This window comes from Marmota marmota, unplaced genomic scaffold (genome assembly GCF_001458135.2).
Source record: "Marmota marmota marmota unplaced genomic scaffold, marMar, whole genome shotgun sequence".
In the NCBI taxonomy this organism is placed as follows: domain Eukaryota; kingdom Metazoa; phylum Chordata; class Mammalia; order Rodentia; family Sciuridae; genus Marmota; species Marmota marmota.
In genome coordinates, this window is record NW_025999977.1 from 2726792 (window position 1) to 2746616 (window position 19825).

The 19825-nt window shown below is 44.6% G+C and overlaps 1 protein-coding gene across 3 annotated transcripts in view; it reads left to right on the top strand.

Annotated features, from left to right (window-relative positions):
- Positions 1–19825, top strand: part of Add2 (adducin 2) — a 115820-nt gene that overhangs the window by 62565 nt on the left and 33430 nt on the right. For all 3 annotated transcript variants that reach the window (XM_048804142.1, XM_015479549.2, XM_048804143.1), the window contains exons 2-6: positions 2222–2339; positions 7748–7970; positions 9403–9541; positions 16246–16397; positions 16739–16819. In XM_048804142.1, coding sequence (XP_048660099.1) covers positions 7782–7970; positions 9403–9541; positions 16246–16397; positions 16739–16819 — 561 coding nt within the window. In that variant the 5' untranslated portion in view covers positions 2222–2339; positions 7748–7781. The remainder of the gene's footprint in view (positions 1–2221; positions 2340–7747; positions 7971–9402; positions 9542–16245; positions 16398–16738; positions 16820–19825) is intronic.

Sequence of the window (19825 nt, forward strand, 5' to 3'; positions counted from 1 at the left end):
AGTCTGGCTAGGCACAAAATCACGAGCCACTCAAGCAGGAACAAACTTTATTTTTTGAAACTGCCGCCAATGTCTGTACGCCTGGAAGATCTCTGATCCACACATGCTGCGTTCTCCTGGAACCCCCAGAGGAAGTTCCTCCCCTAGAACTCCCTCCTACTGTACTTCCACAACCAGTGGGAACTCTCCAGGAGTCCCCGTAGCAGGCTGAGGTGAACAGCAGGAGTCCAATATCCATATGAATGCAAATCTTAACATAATCATATCATCTCAATGGCTAGCTGGCGTCACCTTTCAACCAAAAATGCCATGCATCATATACTTGGCTCTTAGCAAGTTTTGTTGCCACAGATTAATGGTTTGCAGATGATGCATTTGCTTCCAGTACCTCTCAGGGCCATCTTCCTTTTAATCAGGATAACAGAATAACCCAAAGAATGGGGCTCATATAGAGTTGAACATCAGTGGAGACTGGGATGGAAATTATTTTGTTCATCTGGGGGACAGATGTCTGCCGCCTTATATGAGTGGTACACATTACTCCTGGGGAAAAGGGTTAATTCTGTTTTTTTGCACATGAGATAGAGCTCAGACTCTGACAGTTCAAATCTTGGCCAGTTGTAGCCATAGGACAGCCTCAGACCTCTATGCCAGGGGCTACTGGGAAATGGGGGAGCTGATACTTGGGGTAAGACAACTTGCCTGGATTGGTCTTTAGGGAGGGCAGTGGGAGTGTGCCAGAACCCCAGGCTGATTTGTCCTAGAAGGCAGGGCTCCCATCTTGGTGGGCACTGGAAAGATGTAGCATCAAGGGGTTGTGACTCTGTTCTAGATAGAAATAAAACCACTGGAAGGAGGACACCAGCTGGCACTGGGCATACTGAGCTACAAGCCTCGATTTTGAAAGCAACCACCAGTGCCCTAACTAGAAGGTGGACATCTGGACTGCTTTTAGGGACCTCCAGGCACTGAAACACTGAGCCCTAGGACCCCTTGGTTGAGTTGAGAAGCAGACTGTACCTGGACTCCCACAGACAGGTCATACTCCTGGGTCCACCTCCTTGACTCTCATCGGTGAGACACATCTTTCTGAATGGTTATATTTAGGACAGCATCAGGTTAAGGGATGGAGCTGAACTGAGCCAGAGCCATGGGCAGGGGGTTGAGGGGGCAGTCAGGAATGCTGCCAGCCTTGGGTGAGACCATCCCAGAGGTCTTAATAGGGCTCTCACAGGAAAATAGAAAACTATCACTTGTGGGTTGTTTTGTTTTTGTAGTACTGGGGATTCAACCCAGGGCGCTCGACCACTGGACCTCATCCCCAGCTCTTTTTTATTTTGAGACAGGGTCTCACTAAGTTGCTCAGGCTGGACTTGAACTTTGTGATCCTCCTGCCTTAGCCTCCCAAGTAGTTGGGAGTACAAGGCCCTGCACGTGTGGGTTTTAAAAATATATATTTTGGTCTGGACATATAGGTCAGTTGGTAGAGTGCTTGTCTTGCATGCACAAAGCCCTGGGTTCAATCCCCAGCACCACACACACACACACACACACAAAAGTGTGTGTGTGTGTGTGTGTGTATGATTAATCTTTTGAAGAACTCAATGCCCAGGATTTTTGGAGTGGCAGCTTGCCCATTGTTGTTAGATATTAACAACTTTACATTCCTCTTTTAGGAGTGCTTTAGGACCTATTATCCAGGTATTAGTTCTTCTCCTGAAATTCTGGGTGAAGTTGTTTTGAATCCACCATTTCATGGCCTGTATGGGTCTCAGGCTCTCTCACTTTCCTGGGGTGTAATATTTTTCAGGATATTTCTACCTCTTGGACTACTTTGGAAAATCACTCACACTACCATCTGTTAGTGAGGTGTTGTGGGGGTCTCAGGAAGGGGTCTTATCCCTTCCAGCCTGGGTGTCTGCCAACCCCTGGGCTCCTTGCAGGAGCCCCCACATTGCGCTCCCTGACCATTTGGAGCAACCTCCTTGTTCTGAGACCTCTCCAGCCGGCACCCAGCAAAGGGTTTTGCCAGTTCCCCTCTTTATAATTTAATCCCAGTTGTAAAAATACAAATGTTTTCTCTTTATAGATGTAATTTGCTTTTAAAATGAAATGAATTTCAAGTTCATTTTGAAGAGTTTCTCAACAGTCCATAAAATAAATTGGGTTGTGTCATGGTGGTAAGATGAGACACTGATGTTTGCTGTATTTGTGTTTCCAGTTTCCACCTGGATGCCTGAGGCTGTGTAGATGTGGCTAGCACCCCGGAGAGTGGAGCAGGGGGTGAAGACCCAGCACTGAGAGGAGAGAGCCTTGGATAGGCTTGGGCCAGCTTCCCAGTAAGTAGCTGGTGGCTATTACAGGTGATGCCACTTTACACTTGGGTCCATAGAATGAGCACAAGCTTCCAGACACTCAGGTTGTTGCCCTGAACTCCCCCCTCTCCCCCCGGCCATCTTACCCAAGAACTACTATAGAATCTGTAGGACCTTAGAGGTTGCTAGTTGCTAGCCCCACCCCCACCCCCACCCCCACCCCATCTTGAGCAAGGGCAGGAGACCCTCTGCAGCACCTGGACTCGAGGAGAGAGAGCACCTGACAAGGCAGCTGTCCTGTGTTCCAGTATTGAGCTGCTCCTGTGGTTAGAAAGTTCTCTCTGCCACATCTGTCTATCTATAACAACTCTGGCTTCCTAATTTAGGCCCCTGAGACTCAAGGAAATCAGCCAATTCCCTCTCCTACAGGGTGGCGCAACAGATGTTTGGGGACAATATGATAGAGTGGAGAATGAGGATCTGGGGTCAAAGATAGTCTTAACTGAATCCAGGACTTCTGTGACTCATTTTCTTGGGACAACAATATGTACCTCATTGAGTCGTCCTGGGGACTAGATTAAATCATGAATAGGGAGCTGCCTGGTGCTGTTATGTCACCAACTGATTCAACTCAATTCAGATTCAACTCAATTATGTTGAAGGATTATATGTCTCAGTTAAAAGGCCACAGATCAACTACCATAAGTTAATGGACGAGGTCACCAACAAGACTGTCCCCAGGTCAGACACCAGCCAAAAGTGGGATCACCAGGCCACCTGCACTTCTGACTGACTTGGTTATAAGTTTGGGGGTTCCCATGACCCTTCTTCAGGTTCAGTGATTTACTAGAGTGACTCTGAGAACCTGAAGTGCTGTACTTGTCATTGTAGTTCTGTCATAAGAGCTATGACAAGAACAGCAAATGGAAGAGACATGGGCCTGGATGGAGGTGGGACACACGGATCTCTCGTGCTCTCTCCATGTGGAATCTGGGCACAGCTCTCTCCCAGAACATCAGTGTGTTTACCCAACTAGGAAACTCCCCCAAGCCTCAGGGTCCAGAGATCTCTAGTTTTTTAACCAGAGGCCTTCATTACAGAAGCATGGTTGATGGACTCATTTGCCATTTAATGGAACTGAGCTCCAGCCCTCTCCCTCCTGGGAGCGTGTGAGGTGGAGTGGAAGCTCCAACCCTCTAATCATGTGCTTGGTCTTTCCAGAGTAGTCAGACCTCCCTTGAAACTATCTGAGGGCCCTGGGTGAGTCACCTTATTAGCATAAACTCAGGTTTGGGTGAAAAGTGGTCATTATGAATAGTAAAAGATATTTCTGCTATCTCTTGGATATTTAAAGAATTCCAAGGGTTTTGAGGTTCTGTGCCAGGACCTGGGGACAAAGACCAGATACTTTCTTTCTTCCATCACACTTGGCCCCACAAACACTGGCCTCTGCTTATCTTCAGCATCCAGCTTGTGAGCTCCTCTTCCTTGTGAGCTTCAGGTTGACATGTTCCCATTGTCTGATCAGAAAACTAGATATTCTCATTGATCTTTTCCTGGATGTTTGTTCTTCCTTTTTGTTAACATAGCTTAAGACTGGATTGGTTCTTTGTGCTAAAACCACATAATTATAGTTATTGAGTGTGCACCTGTTTAGAGTTGAATCACAAGCCACTTATTACTCAAGTTCTTAAAGCTAAGATGATTCTTGCCCCTAAGCGACACCAAATTAGAGCCAAGAGTTAATAACACTTGCTACAGACCAAGCCATTAACTCTGCTGAGCTTTACAACAATCTTTTGGGGGCCATTATTACAATCCCCATTTTATATATTGGGAAACCAAGGCACATAACAGGTTAACTAGCCTAAGATCACACAGGTAATAAGTGGCACAGCTGAGATTTGAACCCCGAGAGTTCTTGTTCCACAGTATATGCCTTTAACCACTGAGCAGCATGCACACAATTTTTATGACCTTCCCAGCATTGTGGGAGGGGAAGAGGGAGCACAAAAGGATGCCTCTGGTTCACAAAGCCAAAGGGTCTGTCCAGCTGGCTGTTGGCATGGCGATGGAATCAGGGCATCCACATCCTATGCCACTCCCATGGGCCCACCTCTGGAACAGCCCTGTAGGGCTGAGCTCTAAGAAGGGAAGGTGGCCAGGACATGTTGGTGTGGGCTCCTCTCCCTTAGCCCCATACTTATTAGTTCCTCATGCTTCAGGGAGGGGGGAACTGCCTCATGGAGCTGTTCCTCTGGGTGGAAAGATTGAGCTAGGAACATTGAGTACAGACCGAGCTGGCTCAAAACATTCCAGTCCCGGAGAAGCTGTGGGTTCAGGTGGCTCTGGAGCTGGTGGGCCTGTAGGCCTAGGGAACACAGGGAGCTCGCGACTCCATGCTCATCCAGTGCACTCACTGGGGAGTTGCTTGTTACTTAAAATAAATAAATAAATAAATAAATAAATAAATAAATTCCAAGATTCAGAGCTTTGGAAGTGACAAAGAGAATTATTTGCCATGATGAGTCACTAAGCTGAGAGGTGTTGGAGTCAAGCTGGGTGATGCCTGCGGAGGAATTCTGGTCTGTAGCGCTGCCTGCCCAGGACAATCTAGTGGTGACTGCACATCTCCATGGCTCCAGTGCAGTCCTATCATGTTTGACCTTGCAGCCCTTTCTTACCCCAAGCTCCAAGCTGGGTGGGAGCCTGATGGAGGTAGAGTATTCTACTTTTGCTACTGGGGAGTAACTAAAGGGACACTTTACCACTGAGCTACATCCCCAGTCCTATTTATTTTTTGTTTCGAGACAGGGTCTCACGAAGTTGGTTAGGGCCTCACTAAGTTGCCGAGGCTGTACTTGGAACTTTTAATCCTCCTACCTCAGCCTCCCAAGCAGCTGGGATTACAGGTATGTGCTACTGTACCCTGTGAGGTGAAGTATTCTTAAGTAGCCCTTTGCATACAGAATTGACTTGAGGCCACCAGGACACTGTCAGTTGCCTATGTGTGTTCTTTGCATAGGTCATTCTCTTCACTCCCTCATTGGTGATGGACAAAATGAGACCCAGAGAGGGAGATGAGTGACAGAATTGGGGCAAGATTACAGGCCTCTGGCTTCTGGTCCAGAGCTAATTCCACCAGAAACATCTGGTTGTTCTTTCTCCATTTAGATGAGAGGAAAGAGTCTGGGTTTAAATGTTACTAAGTACAACCCACAGTTGTTCTAGTAACCTGCCATATCTGTTTCGAAATCTCTCTTTAGACTTATTTTTTGGCTGCCATGCCCAAAAGATTCCTTCCACCACCATAGTCCCTCATCCCCACCTCTTGTCAAGTATCTCATTGACACAACTGGTAAAGGGGATGCCGGACTGGGGGGGAGGTGAAAGGGCTTTCATGGGGAGCTGACTAATTAGTGAAAGAGATAAGATGAGAGGTCACAGTTTGATAGCCTTGCAGAAGCGTGTCATGATAACATATGGAGCACCCCTGCTGTCCGAGGCAAGGTGGTGGTTTGAGTGGCCTGGACAGCTCTGGGAAGTGACACATAGCATGAGTTTAGAAACATGAGCCTTTATACCATCTCTTGTCAGGCTTGCTAGAAATGAGCAGCCCCTGGAGTGGATGTTACATTACATGTTACAATCATTAACATAGAGCCTGTAATAATTCACCCCTGACTGCTTATTAGAATTACCCAGGGAGCTTTCAAAAATCCTGATGTCCAGGTCACACTCAAGACTAATTATATTAGAATCTCTGGCATCAGTAGTTTTTAAAGTTCCCCTGGTGATTCCAACGTGCAACCAAGGCTGAGAACCACAGCTCCAGGCAAGGGCTCAGGTCATCATCCATCCAGCCCTTGAGGGACTCTGCCCATGTGCTTTCCCTTGAACTTGCTACCCACCTTTCCCTAAAGGAAGCATGCAAACAACAATACCAAAACATCTGGGTGTTCTCTGTTGATGGGATGGGCTCCCACTGTTCTCCCTGGGCTTACTTATAGCATCCTCCTCCACCCACCTCTCCTGGGGACACTGCAAGGGATGAGGGTAAGAGTCCTGGCAGAAGAGGGAAGAGAGGCCACAGGCAGCTCAGGGACAACAAGAATATGCTCTACTGACCATCAGCACGGCTTTCTTTGTAATGAATGAGCTGCTGGCTGGAATGAAGGTTAAGGCTGGGACACACAGGACTGCTGAAGCAAGGCTGGAAGTCAAGTGTATATCAGGACTTGGAGGCCAGGAGGGTTCTCCCAGAGAAGAGAACACTCCATCTCAACAAGGAGGAAGGGCAAGGGAGTGAGAGGTTATGGATGAGAACCTAGGATTTTAATCCCAGTTAATGTTCTTTGTATCTCATACATGTGTTCAAAAACTAACTATGGGTCAGTCAAGGTGCATGCCTCCTTCTGCTGAGAAGGTAATCAGGCCTTAGGCAGAAGGCTAAAGCACTGCGGTGTTAAAATGGCCTGACCCAGACTGAAGGGCCAGTAGAGCTGACACACAGAGGGAGATCAGCTTAGCCAAAGTTGCACAGCTGGGAAGTGAAGGCTAGACCTGTAGCCTTATTCCTCAGAAGGGCTCCATTATAGCAATAAAAGGCACATCCTAGTTCTTCATTCATGCATTTAAAAAAAGTGCTTGAGTAGATAAAATACAGTGGTTGTCCTCGTTCTCACTGCAGGGATCAAGCCTCAGTATGTGGGACTCTGGGCACAACATGGCTCCCTTCAAACAGTATTTATTCTTTTTTCTTGATATATACTTAGTGGGGTTTGGGAGAGAATAAATTTTCCTTTAATAAAAATCACATACCTATTTTAAACTTGGAAAGAGGATCTGATTCTGCATTAAGACACCTTTTACTAAAACAGTGATTCCTTCCCAGAAGGGCGAGCACCAAGCAAAGTGTCTCCCATCTTTTAGTGTTCTTTTGTGGATTTCCCCACCATAATTTTTAGGAGGCTTATAAAAAGGATTTACATTTATTTATTTTGTGGGTTGCTTTGGATCTAATCAGGCCTCCCACATGCTGAGCAAATGCCCTACCACTGAGCTACACTCCACCCCCATAAGAGGCTTACATTTTAGATAAAATACTGAGTCCCAGTAAATAGCTTCCACTATGTGGGTATGCATTATAGAAATGTTCAAAAAGATTTGCAGGTCATGATTCCACTGGGAACTATCTACTTCAACCCCAGTGTACCCAGTTAAGCTGGGTCCATGTTTTCACTTGGCTCAATGCTGCATTAGTACCCCCTATCCATCAGCACACCTGGCAGGGTCCTGCCCTCTAAGTGCAGCTTACACCCCGCCAAGACTAGCTGCATTCCACTGTGAAGCCTACCAAACCCAACCCTCTGCCTTAGGGAGTGTGTGTCTCAATCGGAACTAACATCAAGCTTACCCCATCTCTTCTACAGGGTTCCAGGAGCAGATCACAGCCCCAGCAGGAAAATGAGTGAAGAGACTGTCCCCGAGGCCACCTCCCCGCCGCCCCCGCCCCCGCAGGGGTCGCATTACTTTGACCGCTTCTCCGAGGAAGACCCTGAGTACATGCGCCTTCGCAACCGTGCGGCCGACCTGCGCCAGGACTTCAACCTGATGGAGCAGAAGAAGCGCGTCACCATGATCCTGCAGAGTCCCGTGAGTGGAATCTGACGCAGCTGGTCAGGGAGATGGAAGAGGAGGTGGGGAGGGGAGAGGAGGGGTGGGTTGATTCTCCACGGGACCCAATAGATCAGTCACTCCTCTTCCGGTGCCCAGGTTGTAGGAAGTTAGACCCGCTAAGCAGGACAAAGTGTGTATTTGATTCTCTCCCTGATCACTGGTATTGGCCAAAGCTGAGTGTGTACGGGCAATTTGGCTCAGAAAGTGGGAGACAGACAGGAGCCCTGCCCTGTTTCCTATGACCCTTCGGAGCCTCAGTTTCCAGTTTTCCTTCCCCTCTCTACTGAGAACTGTAACCACGAACAGACAAATCCACATCACCTGGTGGCCAGCAGAGGGCACTACGGGGAAGGCACCGCCATAGAATTCATCCTTGAGGCAGGTAGTGCGTGAGGACAGCTGGTCTGATGGATGACTGAAGTGGGGGCCATTGAGCTGGGCGGAAAAGCAGAGTGGAGGGAGGCAAGGAGGAGTCTGGGAAAGTAGAGCATGGGGCTCCTTAGGAAACAGCCATGAACACTGAGTGTTGGGGACTTCTGGATGGAGTGGAATCTCCAGGTGCTTGGCAAGATGGACACAGAAGCCTGTGCCCAGCTCTTCCTCAGTCCTAAGTGGGATTCAGGGAGCCAGGGCACCTATGAGGTCTGTATGCCACCACGGTGGGGGAAGAACAGTGAAAGCTCACACCCCGCAGATGAGCATGGAGAGAATGGATCTGAGGTCTTAGCAGTATTGTGTGGGGAGCCTGGTGGAAGACAGCAGGTGCCAAGAGCATTGGCATGAGGAGTTCCTGGGGAGATCCCCAGAGTATGACTATAAGGGGTGGCAGAGTCAGATAGCACCAGACCTGGTTTCTGGGCCTCCTGCAGGAGATGAACTGGAGGAATTCTGCTTCTTTCTGTGATTTTGTAGAATTGCCAACCTCAAGTGTTTCCTGCTGCCACCTGGTGGGCAAGATGCCAAGTTCATGGCCTTGTTGTCTGAGAAGCTAGGCTTAGGGTAGTGTATCAGAAGTGGAAGTGACCTCAGAGGTCATTAGATCCTTCAGCCCTTCCTTCTTTTTTTTTTTTTTATTATTGTTATTAAGTATACGAGGACACTGAGATCCAGAAGAGCCATAGGCATAGCTAATGGAAATCAGGATCACTGCCCACAGGGCAAAGAGAACACGGAGTTCATTCCCAGCGTCTCCTTGGTGCTCCCCACAGAGCAATCCAGGGAGACTTCCGAGGGCCACTGGAATTGCCCCTGGGACCCAGGAATCCCAAGCATGATCCTTGCTTGGCTGACCTAGGGGCTGGGAGTGGGTACTTGACAGAGCTCATCATTCAGTACCTAGGGTGGAAGGGCCCTCAGTTCTCACATGTGAGAGAGTCTGAGAGGACCAGCACCTTGGGGTCTGCTTCAGTCTTTCAGGGAGGAGCTGGAAGGCCTCATCCAGGAGCAGATGAAGAAGGGGAACAACTCCTCCAACATCTGGGCCCTGCGGCAGATCGCGGACTTCATGGCCAGCACCTCCCATGCAGTTTTCCCAACATCTTCTATGAGTACGTGGGTGTCTGGGGAGCTGCCAGGAGCAGAGGAGGAGGGGTGTGATGGGGAAGAGAGGAAGGAGCATGGAGAAGAGAAGCAGCTTGGTTGCCAGGCGACAGCACCAGCGTGTGATTGCATTAGCAGGCCTGGGGGAGATCAGCAGAAGCCAGGGAGGTGCCTGGCTCTGTTTTTGATATTGCTGCAATTAAAGACTCACAGAAGAATTATCCCTGATGACAGAAATGGGAGTGGTAGAGGTAACTTCAGGGGATGAGAGGCAGCCATCGAAGCCATTGTCTCTATGCTGCATTAGACAGGCCAACTGAACCCGATAGATGAGCCAGAGGAGCCAGGGCTAAGCATGAACCCACCTTCCTGGGCTGTGTATGAAGCTCTGACCATGACCTTTAAAAACAAAACATCAAATATAGGATGATGGTTGACAGTTAGGAAAATAATCAAGAAAGATTATCGTACTGTGTTCTTGAAACCTGAAAATGATGACTATCAATATTTTGATGTATATCTTTTTAACTTTTCTCTTAGCATATAGATTATGCAAGTAAAAATATAATCACATTATATATATCATTATAATAATACATTCTAACTAATTTTTTACATAATAAAATATGGTTCTGGTCAGACACAGTGGTGCACTCCTGTAATCCCACCTACTCTGGAGGCTGAGGCAGGAGGATTGCAAGTTAGAGAAGGTCAGACTGGGCAATTTGGCAAGAACCTATCTTAGAATAAAAAATTAAAAGGGCTGAGGATGTAGCTCAGTGGTAGAGTGGTAGGGTGTGTCAGTAACTCATATGTACACAATTTGGTTCTGCAATGTAATTTTTGGTGGATGTATGCTATTTAATCAATTTTCTGTTATTGGACTTTTAGATTATTTTCAGTGCTTTACTATTATAAAAAATACAGTAAACATCCTGATTTAAAAAATCTTAGAATGTATACTTGACTATTTTCTCTTAAGTTATAAAATGTAGATTTGCTGGATCAAAGCATATCCACGATTTAAGACCTTTGTGCATATTGGCAAATTTTTTACTTTCTCCATTCTGGAGAAAGAAAGATAAAATCAACTTATGTTTCCAGTGACAATGCGACAGAGTGCTCATTTCTTCACCCTGATCTGTAATATATCTTAGCATTAATTTCATCATTCTGATTTGACAGTGATAAATAGTACTTTGCATTTTAATATGCACTTATTTTATTACTATTGAGTAGATATATTATTCATTTTAATATATATTGGATGTGATTTTCTTTTTGTAGTAAGTTGCCTATTTGCATTCTTTGCTGATATTCCTATTAGCATATTTTTTCTTACAGAACCTGGAATCTTTATAATGAATTCTATTTCCCTGCTATCTACTAAATACATTGCAAGTTTTTCCAGTTTTCCTTTGCCTTTTAAATTCTTTCATGGTATTTTCCATCTCTAGAATTCTTTAATTTTCATGTGGTTGAATCCATTGCTGTTTTCCTTTGTGTATTCTGTTTTTGTTGGCATGCTTACAAAAACCTTCCCATGTTTTATCATCCCAGGGAACAAATGTCCTTAATTATTCACTTGTCATTTTTTTCTCAAACATGTGTTTATTCTTTAAAATGCCTTCAGAATTATTTTGTCAAGCTCTGCCCTGTACGCCTCGTCTACCTTAAACAATTGATTTTAGAATTTTTCCTGGGATTAGATGAGTAGATTGATTTGGTAGAGAATTTATAAGTGTATAATTTATATTAAAATACAATCTCCATGGGGGAAAATTGTATGTTTGGTTCTAGAATACTGTATTCTAGAATAGTGTCCTAGACTTAAAATAGCATTGGGCACACAGGAGGCTCTTTAAAACTATTTGCATGAATTGATTAAATCTTTTCAGATATGAGGGGTGTTTTCTCCATATATTTAAGGTCTATTTTCATATGGTCCCTACTGATGTTAATCCCTGAAACTTTGTCACTTTAAATGAATCTTTCTGTATTCAGTTTTCTTTTTGATTATAGCTCTCACTTAAGATGGATAGATAGATAGATATGAATTATCTTGGGGTTTGTGTATAGAACATCACATATCTGCAAATAATGTATATTTTTGCCTTTATCATTCCAAACACCTTCCCATATTTTATCATCCCAGGGAACAAATGTACCCTTTGGCTTATTATTCCAGCTTTTTCATTTCATCCACTAGAACTTTCAGAACAATGTTAATAATAGATTAGAGAGTAATCATCCATGTCTTGTTTCTGACTTTAATGGAAATTCTTTTGCCACACAGTTTGAGGTAATTATTCTTTCTCATGCCGAGGAAATATATTTTTATTCTAATTCATTATAGGTCTTCCTCAGAAGTGGTTGTTGCTGCATTTGAGGGCATTTATTGATTTTTGTTTCCTTGATCAGTTGTTGTGATGAGTTATAGATTTCTGAATACTGAAATCTTTTCATTCCTGAAATAAATGATTCCTGGTCTTGATATATTCTTTTCAAAATACTTTGGATTTGATCTGATGAAATTTTATTCAGGATCTTTTGTATACGTCTTCACATGTGAGACTGCTCAACAGTTCACTTTTGGGGTGGTCTTAATCCAGTATTGGGATTCAGGCTGTGGTTTCCTAACATGATCCAAGGTGTGCTTACCTTTCTTTTTGCCCTGATGGATTTTGAATGCAATAGGAAGTCTTTGTTCCTTAAAGTTCATTACTCATTTATAAAGCCATCCAGATCTGAAAACGTTTTGGAGATTTTTTTTGACACTTTCCCCTCAGTTTTATCTTTGTTTTTGCTGCTTATTGAGTAAATTTTTGTCATATATTTCATATAAAATTATTTACTTCCTGGATCTTTTCAAAATTATCAGTTGCTATTTTGACTATCTTTTGGTGGTGCTAGGGACTGAACTCAGGGCCTCAGACATGCTAAGCATGTTCTCAACCACTGAGCCACATTGCCAGTCTCCTTTCTTCTTATTCTAAGAGGTATCAGAGATTGTGTTTTCTCATTTCTAATTGGTTGAATCCATGTTCTTTTTGTTAACAATATTGGATTTTATTGCATTATATTTGGAAAACATGGCCTATTTAATTTCCGTGTCAAGGATTTATTGAGATTTTTTTTCCTGTGGGTGTGGCCTAATGTTTTCAAATGATGTATGTCTATAGGAGATCTCTAGGGCATAACATTTAACCCATATTTCCATTTGATTTTTTTGTATAAAATGGAAGTTGTGTTGTCTTCCACTGTATTTGATTTCTGTCAATTTCTCTTTGTATTTATGATAGTTTTTCCTTTGTATATCTTAATGAAATGTTCAAAGCACAATTATTAATTATAGCTGTAGTTTTGTTATGGATTATACCTTTAATCCATATAAAATGACCTGCAAAATGATTCTCTTTGCCCAAGAGAATATTGTTGTATTTTGATGTTAATGTTGTGTCCTCTGTTTATTTCTGTTTTTATTTGCCTGATGTACTTTGGATCTTCCTTTTATTTTTACCTGTTTTGGATCACTTCAATGTTTTTAGCCTTTTTTTTTTTTAACCTCCTATAGAAGCATTGTCTCCTGGCTTTCTATGGCAATAATAGAGAAACTTGAGACAGATTCTTTTTTGTTGTTGTTCCTTTGGAGCTAACCAAAAGTTTTTCTTCTTTTTTTTAAAGATGTTTCTAGATTTTCCCCTAATCTATGTAGTTCATAAATGTTATCTGTAAATATATAATTTTTATGGACTGTTTTGGTCTAAATTATAGTAAGGTCTTACAATTTGTATACATAAACCTTTATTTCAGTTTAGAAAAATTTTCTTCTATTATATCAATACTAATTGTCTAAACCCAGGCTCTCTGGTCTTTGTCTCTGGTTTTTCTCTCCCACGTCTGTCTGTCTATACTCCATCATTGTCTTCACGTCTCTGTCCCTGCACTTTTACTTTTGAGAGACAAATAGGGCTGACCGGTATTCCCATTGCCTCATCAATCAGCATCTGCTAGGGAGACAGATGGATGCCTGAAAATACAATGAGTACATGTCCAGAGGTGGGTGTGGAGAGGAGAAGTTGTCAGGGTCATGAGTTATTCTCTGTGTAGCTCCATTTGTCTTAGATTTTTTTTTTTCATAGGTGTGCTCTTCACTATTGTCTTTCAGGGAGGTCACTGAGTTTCCATCTGGCCCAGTTAGACCTGTGTCATAAACATGGTGTTCAACCAGACTCACTTATGGAGCTGGTCAGAGTAAGAATCCTGTACATTAAGATCTGAGAGCAGAGGTGTGGGAACTCTTGTAGAGCCCTGCTGTTCTCATCTCCTGCCCCTGGGTCCTGTGGGTGGAGGAATCCTCACAGTTGAAACTCCTCAGAGTCAGGGAAGGGAATTTTGTTTGAGACCAAACACAGAAGATGTGACGGAGTGAATGTTTTCAGGCCTATTTTGGCCTCTTGGCAACCCTAGAACTCCACAGTTCTTTGTAAGAGAGGAATTGAAAGAACGGGGATATGAACCCTCTCTCCAGTAGGCCCACTTGCCTGGCTTTGCCAAGACCTAATGTCCTTTCCTTTTGCTGCTAGGGATGAAGCAAAGAGGTAGTTTCTTGTGTGGGAAACCCACCTACAGGACGGGATCTAAGACTAGTCAATTTTGTATTAGAAATCCTTGACTTTGGAGTTTTGTCGTTGCTCTTGCTCATCTAACTGGGACTTTAGAACACTGGTGTCCCTGGCAATGCTGCATTCAGTGGACACATGCCCTGGGGGGGGGGTGGGGGCATCTCATATGGTTGATACAGGCCCTTTGTGGTGGTGAGGCCCACCCTCACATCTTCAGACCATCTCATTTTAACTAATGGCCAATATGATACGGGAAATACATCACATTGTAGTCGAGGCGGGGGTTACAAATATGATAAAAGTTTCCAAAGAGCTTTTTAGTCCATTAGAGTTTTAGTGGGGAGCTGGGAGAGGCAGCTTTGAGAGACTCTCAGGCAGACATCATTGTAAGCTAGAATCCTTGCTTATTGATTCTCTTATTGGTTCCTAGACACTGAGTCATCCAAGTGCAGGGCATTCAGATTCCTTGTTCTACCTCCCCGAGTGAGGCACTGTCATCATGGTTAATGGAATGGACTGGACATCAACTCCGAGACTCTCTCGGTGTTCTGAGGATGAGACTGTCAAACCTTCTTGGCCTGTTTCCAAGTCTCTTGCTTCTCCAGAAATTTCCCAGAAGGAACCATCACATAAAAAGAGTCTATGTGTGCAGAGAGGAACAGACATGCCCTAATGGTAACCTCAAACACATTGGTCAGCCTTGACTTCAGGAGTTTATGACTCCTGAAAATGACTCAAGAAAGTCAAGGAATTTATTTCCCAACTGACTTGGCTTTCTAAATTACAAAAAAAAAAAAAATTGTTACATGATCTAGCTAAAATGGCATGATAATATCAGATCTAATGACTGGTAACTTCTTCATTAGAGCTAACTGATGAAATAGACCTTTATTTCCACTCAGAAATTTATTCTTGTTTTTTTAAAATTAATTAATTAATTTTAATTAGGTAAGTATGACATCAGAATAAATTTTGATTCATTGTACACAATTGCAGCACAACTTTTCATTTCTCTGGTTGTATATGATATAGCGACGCTCCATATGTGCAGTTATACATGTATCTAGGGTAATGATGTCCATCTCATTCCACCATATTTCCTGCCCCCATATCCCCCTCCCTCCCCTCTGCCTCATCAAACTTCATCCATTTTTTCCAAGTCCATTGGGTATAGACCAAGGAGTGGGATAGCAGGGTCAAATGGTGGTTTAATTCCAAGTTTACTAAGGAATTTTCATACTGCTTTCCAGATTAGTTGTAGTCCCAATTTGCTGTCCCACCAGCAATGTGTGAGGAATGTGCTTTTTCCTCCACATCCTCACCAACATTTATTGTTGTCTGTATTCTTGATAACTGTCACTCTAATTAGTGTGAGATGAAATCTTAGAGTAGATTTGATTTGCATTTCTCTAATTACTAGAGATGTTGAATATTTTTTCACATATTTGTCGATTGATTGTATAATCTTCTGAGAAGTGTCTGTTCAGCTCCTTAGCTCATTTATTGATTGGGTTGTTTGTTATTTTGGTGTTAAGTTTTTTGAGTTCTTTATATATCCTGGAGATTTATGTTCTATCTGATGTGTGTGTGGCAAAAATTTGCTCCCAGGATGTAGGCTCTCTCTTCACCACATTGATTATTTCTTTTGCTGAGAAGAAGCTTTTTAGTTTGAGTCCATTCCATTTGTTAATTCTTGATTTTATTTCTTGTGCTTTAAGAGTCTTGTTAAGGAAGTCAGGGCCTAATATGATGAGATGAAGATTTGGGTATTCTTGGTTTTACTCGATGTCCATTCTTAGGGTTTATGGTAATCTTGGCATTCTGAGAACTCTTTATTCTGTGATCTGAGTGTTACCATTTTTTAAAAATCAAAAGCAATGCCATGTTTAGTTAAATGAGCAGAGGACTTTATGGACTTTCTATGGACTTTCTCCCTCTGGATGAAGATTAAAGAATATTGATTGCCTAGGGATGTTTCTTGTATAGCTGAAAGAATTTGAAGAGGCTTAGTGCAGGAATAGGAGGGTTGAGCTGACGGGAGCTCCTGACCCTGAGAGCTGTCCTATCCCTACTGCTGTCCCCTGCAGACTTTTCCATGATGACGCCCATCAATGACCTCCACACTACTGACACCCTGAACCTGGCCAAGGGGGAGCGGCGCATGCGCTGCAAGATCAGCAGTGTCTACCGACTCCTAGACCTCTATGGCTGGGCCCAGCTGAGCGACACCTATGTTACGGTGAGAAAAGCACCTGGAGCAGGATGGGACATTGCATGTAGCCCCCACAAGAGCCAAAAGGGGAACTCTGATCACTAAAACAGATAACCTACCCAGTGGACACTTTGGGTGGGGTCCAGGATCACCTGGACCCTACTTCTGAGGCTGTTCTTGAACATTGTGAGATTCCTCTTCACGCTGTGGTTCCCCAGCTCCATGGACAGCTGAGTCCTCTTCATCTCTTAATGGTTGAGGGAGAGGCAAGAGTTCATTAAAGTGGATTCAGGAAGGAAGAGATTCAAGTGTCCTTGGAAATGTCCCATTTCCCTATTTGTCCCTAAAAATGTGTGTTTTTCCTGCAGCTGAGAGTCAGCAAGGAGCAGGACCACTTCCTGATTAGCCCCAAGGGAGTTTCCTGCAGTGAAGTCACGGCGTCCAGCCTGGTGAGTACCCTTGGCATCTCGAGGACTCCTCCACAGCAGGGGGGAGGAGGGAGAAGGGATGAGCTGGAGTCCTCCAAGTGGAGAAATGGGAGGATGGGAGGGGGGCGGACACATTGGAATGAGAAGCTCAGAAACGCGAGACCTAACTGATGCTGGGGCTCTTAGAGGTTGCTTCTGGATCCCTCCCAGGCTGCTCCTTTTAGGTGGGATGGGAGGAGGCATCCAGAAGGTGGTACAGGCCAGGAAAGATTTCTGGGTGGAAGGGACAGAGCAGTAGAAAGGACTGTCTCGAAAGCAGAAGCGCCCAGTGCTTCTCAGAGACACAGGCTGCCATTCCTTGTAGCTGGGAGGGGAGGACACCACCTGGGCGCTTGAGTCATGTCCAACTGTAGAGTCCAGGTACTCGGTCAAAAGTCCAGGCTGACAGAACCACTGAACATCCAGGCAGAACAGGACCTCAAGGTTGGCCAAGGCCATGTTATATGCAGAAAAGGACACTGGTGCTCACAGAGGGTATGTGACCCAAGGAGGTGACGGCCAGGTGAGAACTGGGATCACAGAGACAGGAGCAACACGGGCTCTGTTTTTAAAGGCTTTATTGTCTGGTTGGGGGAGACAGGCAAGGTAATCACTGAGGACAGTTCAGAGTGTAGAGTACTCCAGGAGAGCTTTGGGAGCCCAGGGAGGGGCACCATGCTCTGCCAACAGCCCCAGGAGGTGGAGGCATGGAGGGAAGAGCCTTCTAATTGAAACAATGGTGCAGAAGGGAGTTCTGGTGAGTCCACAGGATAAGCAGACTTACCCGGCCAGCAGGGAGAGGGCTGGCAGACGTGTCCTGACCTTGGCAAGAGCGTAGCATGCTCCAAACTCTGATGTTCATGGGTCCCGTTATACCAGGGAGAACAGGCAGGTAGCGAGTCTGGCGTAGATGTTCAGAATCTAGAGGTGAGGCTGGAAATGGGGTGGGGACCAGATGATAAGAAGCCTGGAAGGACTTGTTACAGCATTTTGGCTTTATTCTGCTGGAATTTCAGAGCTGCTGATGTACTATAAGCACTTACTCAGCACACATCTGAGCAAGCAGGGAACTAGCCTGAAGGAAACCAGAAGTTATCACTGGACACTCAGGTTCCAAGTGCCTGAGGGGGAGAGTTGCTGCCACTGCCAAAGTGTGGAAGTCACGTTCATTTTGTAAAACTCACTTAACGAAGTGTACTGAAGTACTATGAGTGGTACAATCGGGTTTCCATTGTGTAAAGGTCACTGACCATGATGTGGAGGCCAGATGATATCAGGACAACTGGTTAGTGCTGTTACAGTAAGCCGGGCAGAACATTTTGGTCCTGTGGGCTTTTGGGGCCTGGCGATCAACTGGATTGAGATTTGAGTTTGAGGAGCTGGTGGGACATTCAGGAGGACAAGTCATTTGACATCTGATTATTCTAGGTTTAGAAGAGACCTAATCTTGAGATAGAGGCTTGAGAGTCATGAGCATGTGTTACTCAGGGAGTATGTATAGTCTTAGGGCTGCAATGTATGGTTGTGCAGTTTGTATACTGCACAAGGGAGCCTGGCTGGCAGGGAAGATTGAAGAGGGTGAAATTCAGCCTGTGTGCCACTCACTAATGCTTGGCTTCTTCAAATTAGCATAGAAGCAACATCCATGTGCCAAGCCCTGCACCCCTGGGGCTACCCTCAGAGGGAATATTTGTTTATTCATTTGTGCAAAGGCACCTCATGGGTTGGTGGTTGTCTTATTAGCTGTGGAGATTCTTGAGTGATCACAGGTCACACATCCAAGGACGAGGCAAGAAACACATGAAGTCAAAGAGGGGCCAGCCCAGAGTGGGAATTCTGAACTCAGCACACATCGGAGCAAGCAGGGAACTAGGATGAAGGAAACCAGAAGTTATCACAGGACACTCAGGTTCACAGTGCCTGAGGGGGAGAGTTGCTGCCACTTCCAAGTGTTGAAGTCATGTTCATTTTGTAAAATTCACTTAAAGAAGAATTTCGTAAGAGGGGATTTACTGGACATCTTACTGATGCTTCTGCTTAAGCAGATGATGTCAGTAGCCGGTCCCTTCCCCCACACCAGGGTCTGTCTCCTTCCTTTAGTCCCCTCTGCTGGGGCTTTCAGGGATGGAGATGCAGGCAGTTTATAGGACTGCCTTGTAGGCTACCTTGAAGATGGCTCCACTGCTTCAGCTTGAAAAGCCCAAGTTATACTTTCTAGAAGCTCTAATCTAGCTCGGTAATGTCCAGGGGATATCTGTAATCAGTAAGTAGATTAACTACCAGCAAGAGGGAAATTGCTCTGGGGAACAGGGCGTGTTCTCAGCGCAAGTGTTAGGAGGACCTCTTTAAGGATTTGGGTTGGTGTTGGCTGATGGGGATGTGGCCTCGGAGCGTGTGCTGTAGGGTTGCAGCAATTCTAAGATTGGATGTTTTCCCAGTTGCTATCCAGGGGGTCCCTGGCTTGGAGTGAGGCTTTAGCTCTTTGGTAAAGAAGCAGCAGTTCCTCCCGTGAACCAGGAGAGGGGGGTATTGGCCAATTTTGTACTTGCACTGTGTTGTCTGAGTCAGTCTGTTTATATATGCTTAAGGAGTGGTCATTTGTCTTGTTGTGTCAGTTACAAAGTGACCTTCTCTGATGTTGGCATTTTGTGAAATTGTCTAAGTAAGGGACACCATGGCCAGCCACAGCTTGTTCTCTCCCTCTTGTTTCCTCATGCAAGAGATTGGACACATACACACACACACACACACACACACACACACACTAACCATGTGAGTTTTAGAGTCAAAAGTAGATTATAAAGCCAGTGACTTCGTTCTACTCATTTTTAAACTCTGCCTTCTGGGTGGTTGGTAAATGGGTGTGCAGTATACTAGTCTCTTTACCTTTGTGTATGATTTTTAAATTTAAAAATAAAAAGACTCAATTTAGACATGATTTCCTCTGGGAAGACTTCTGATCCTCCTGTTCTGCTGGGATTAAAGACT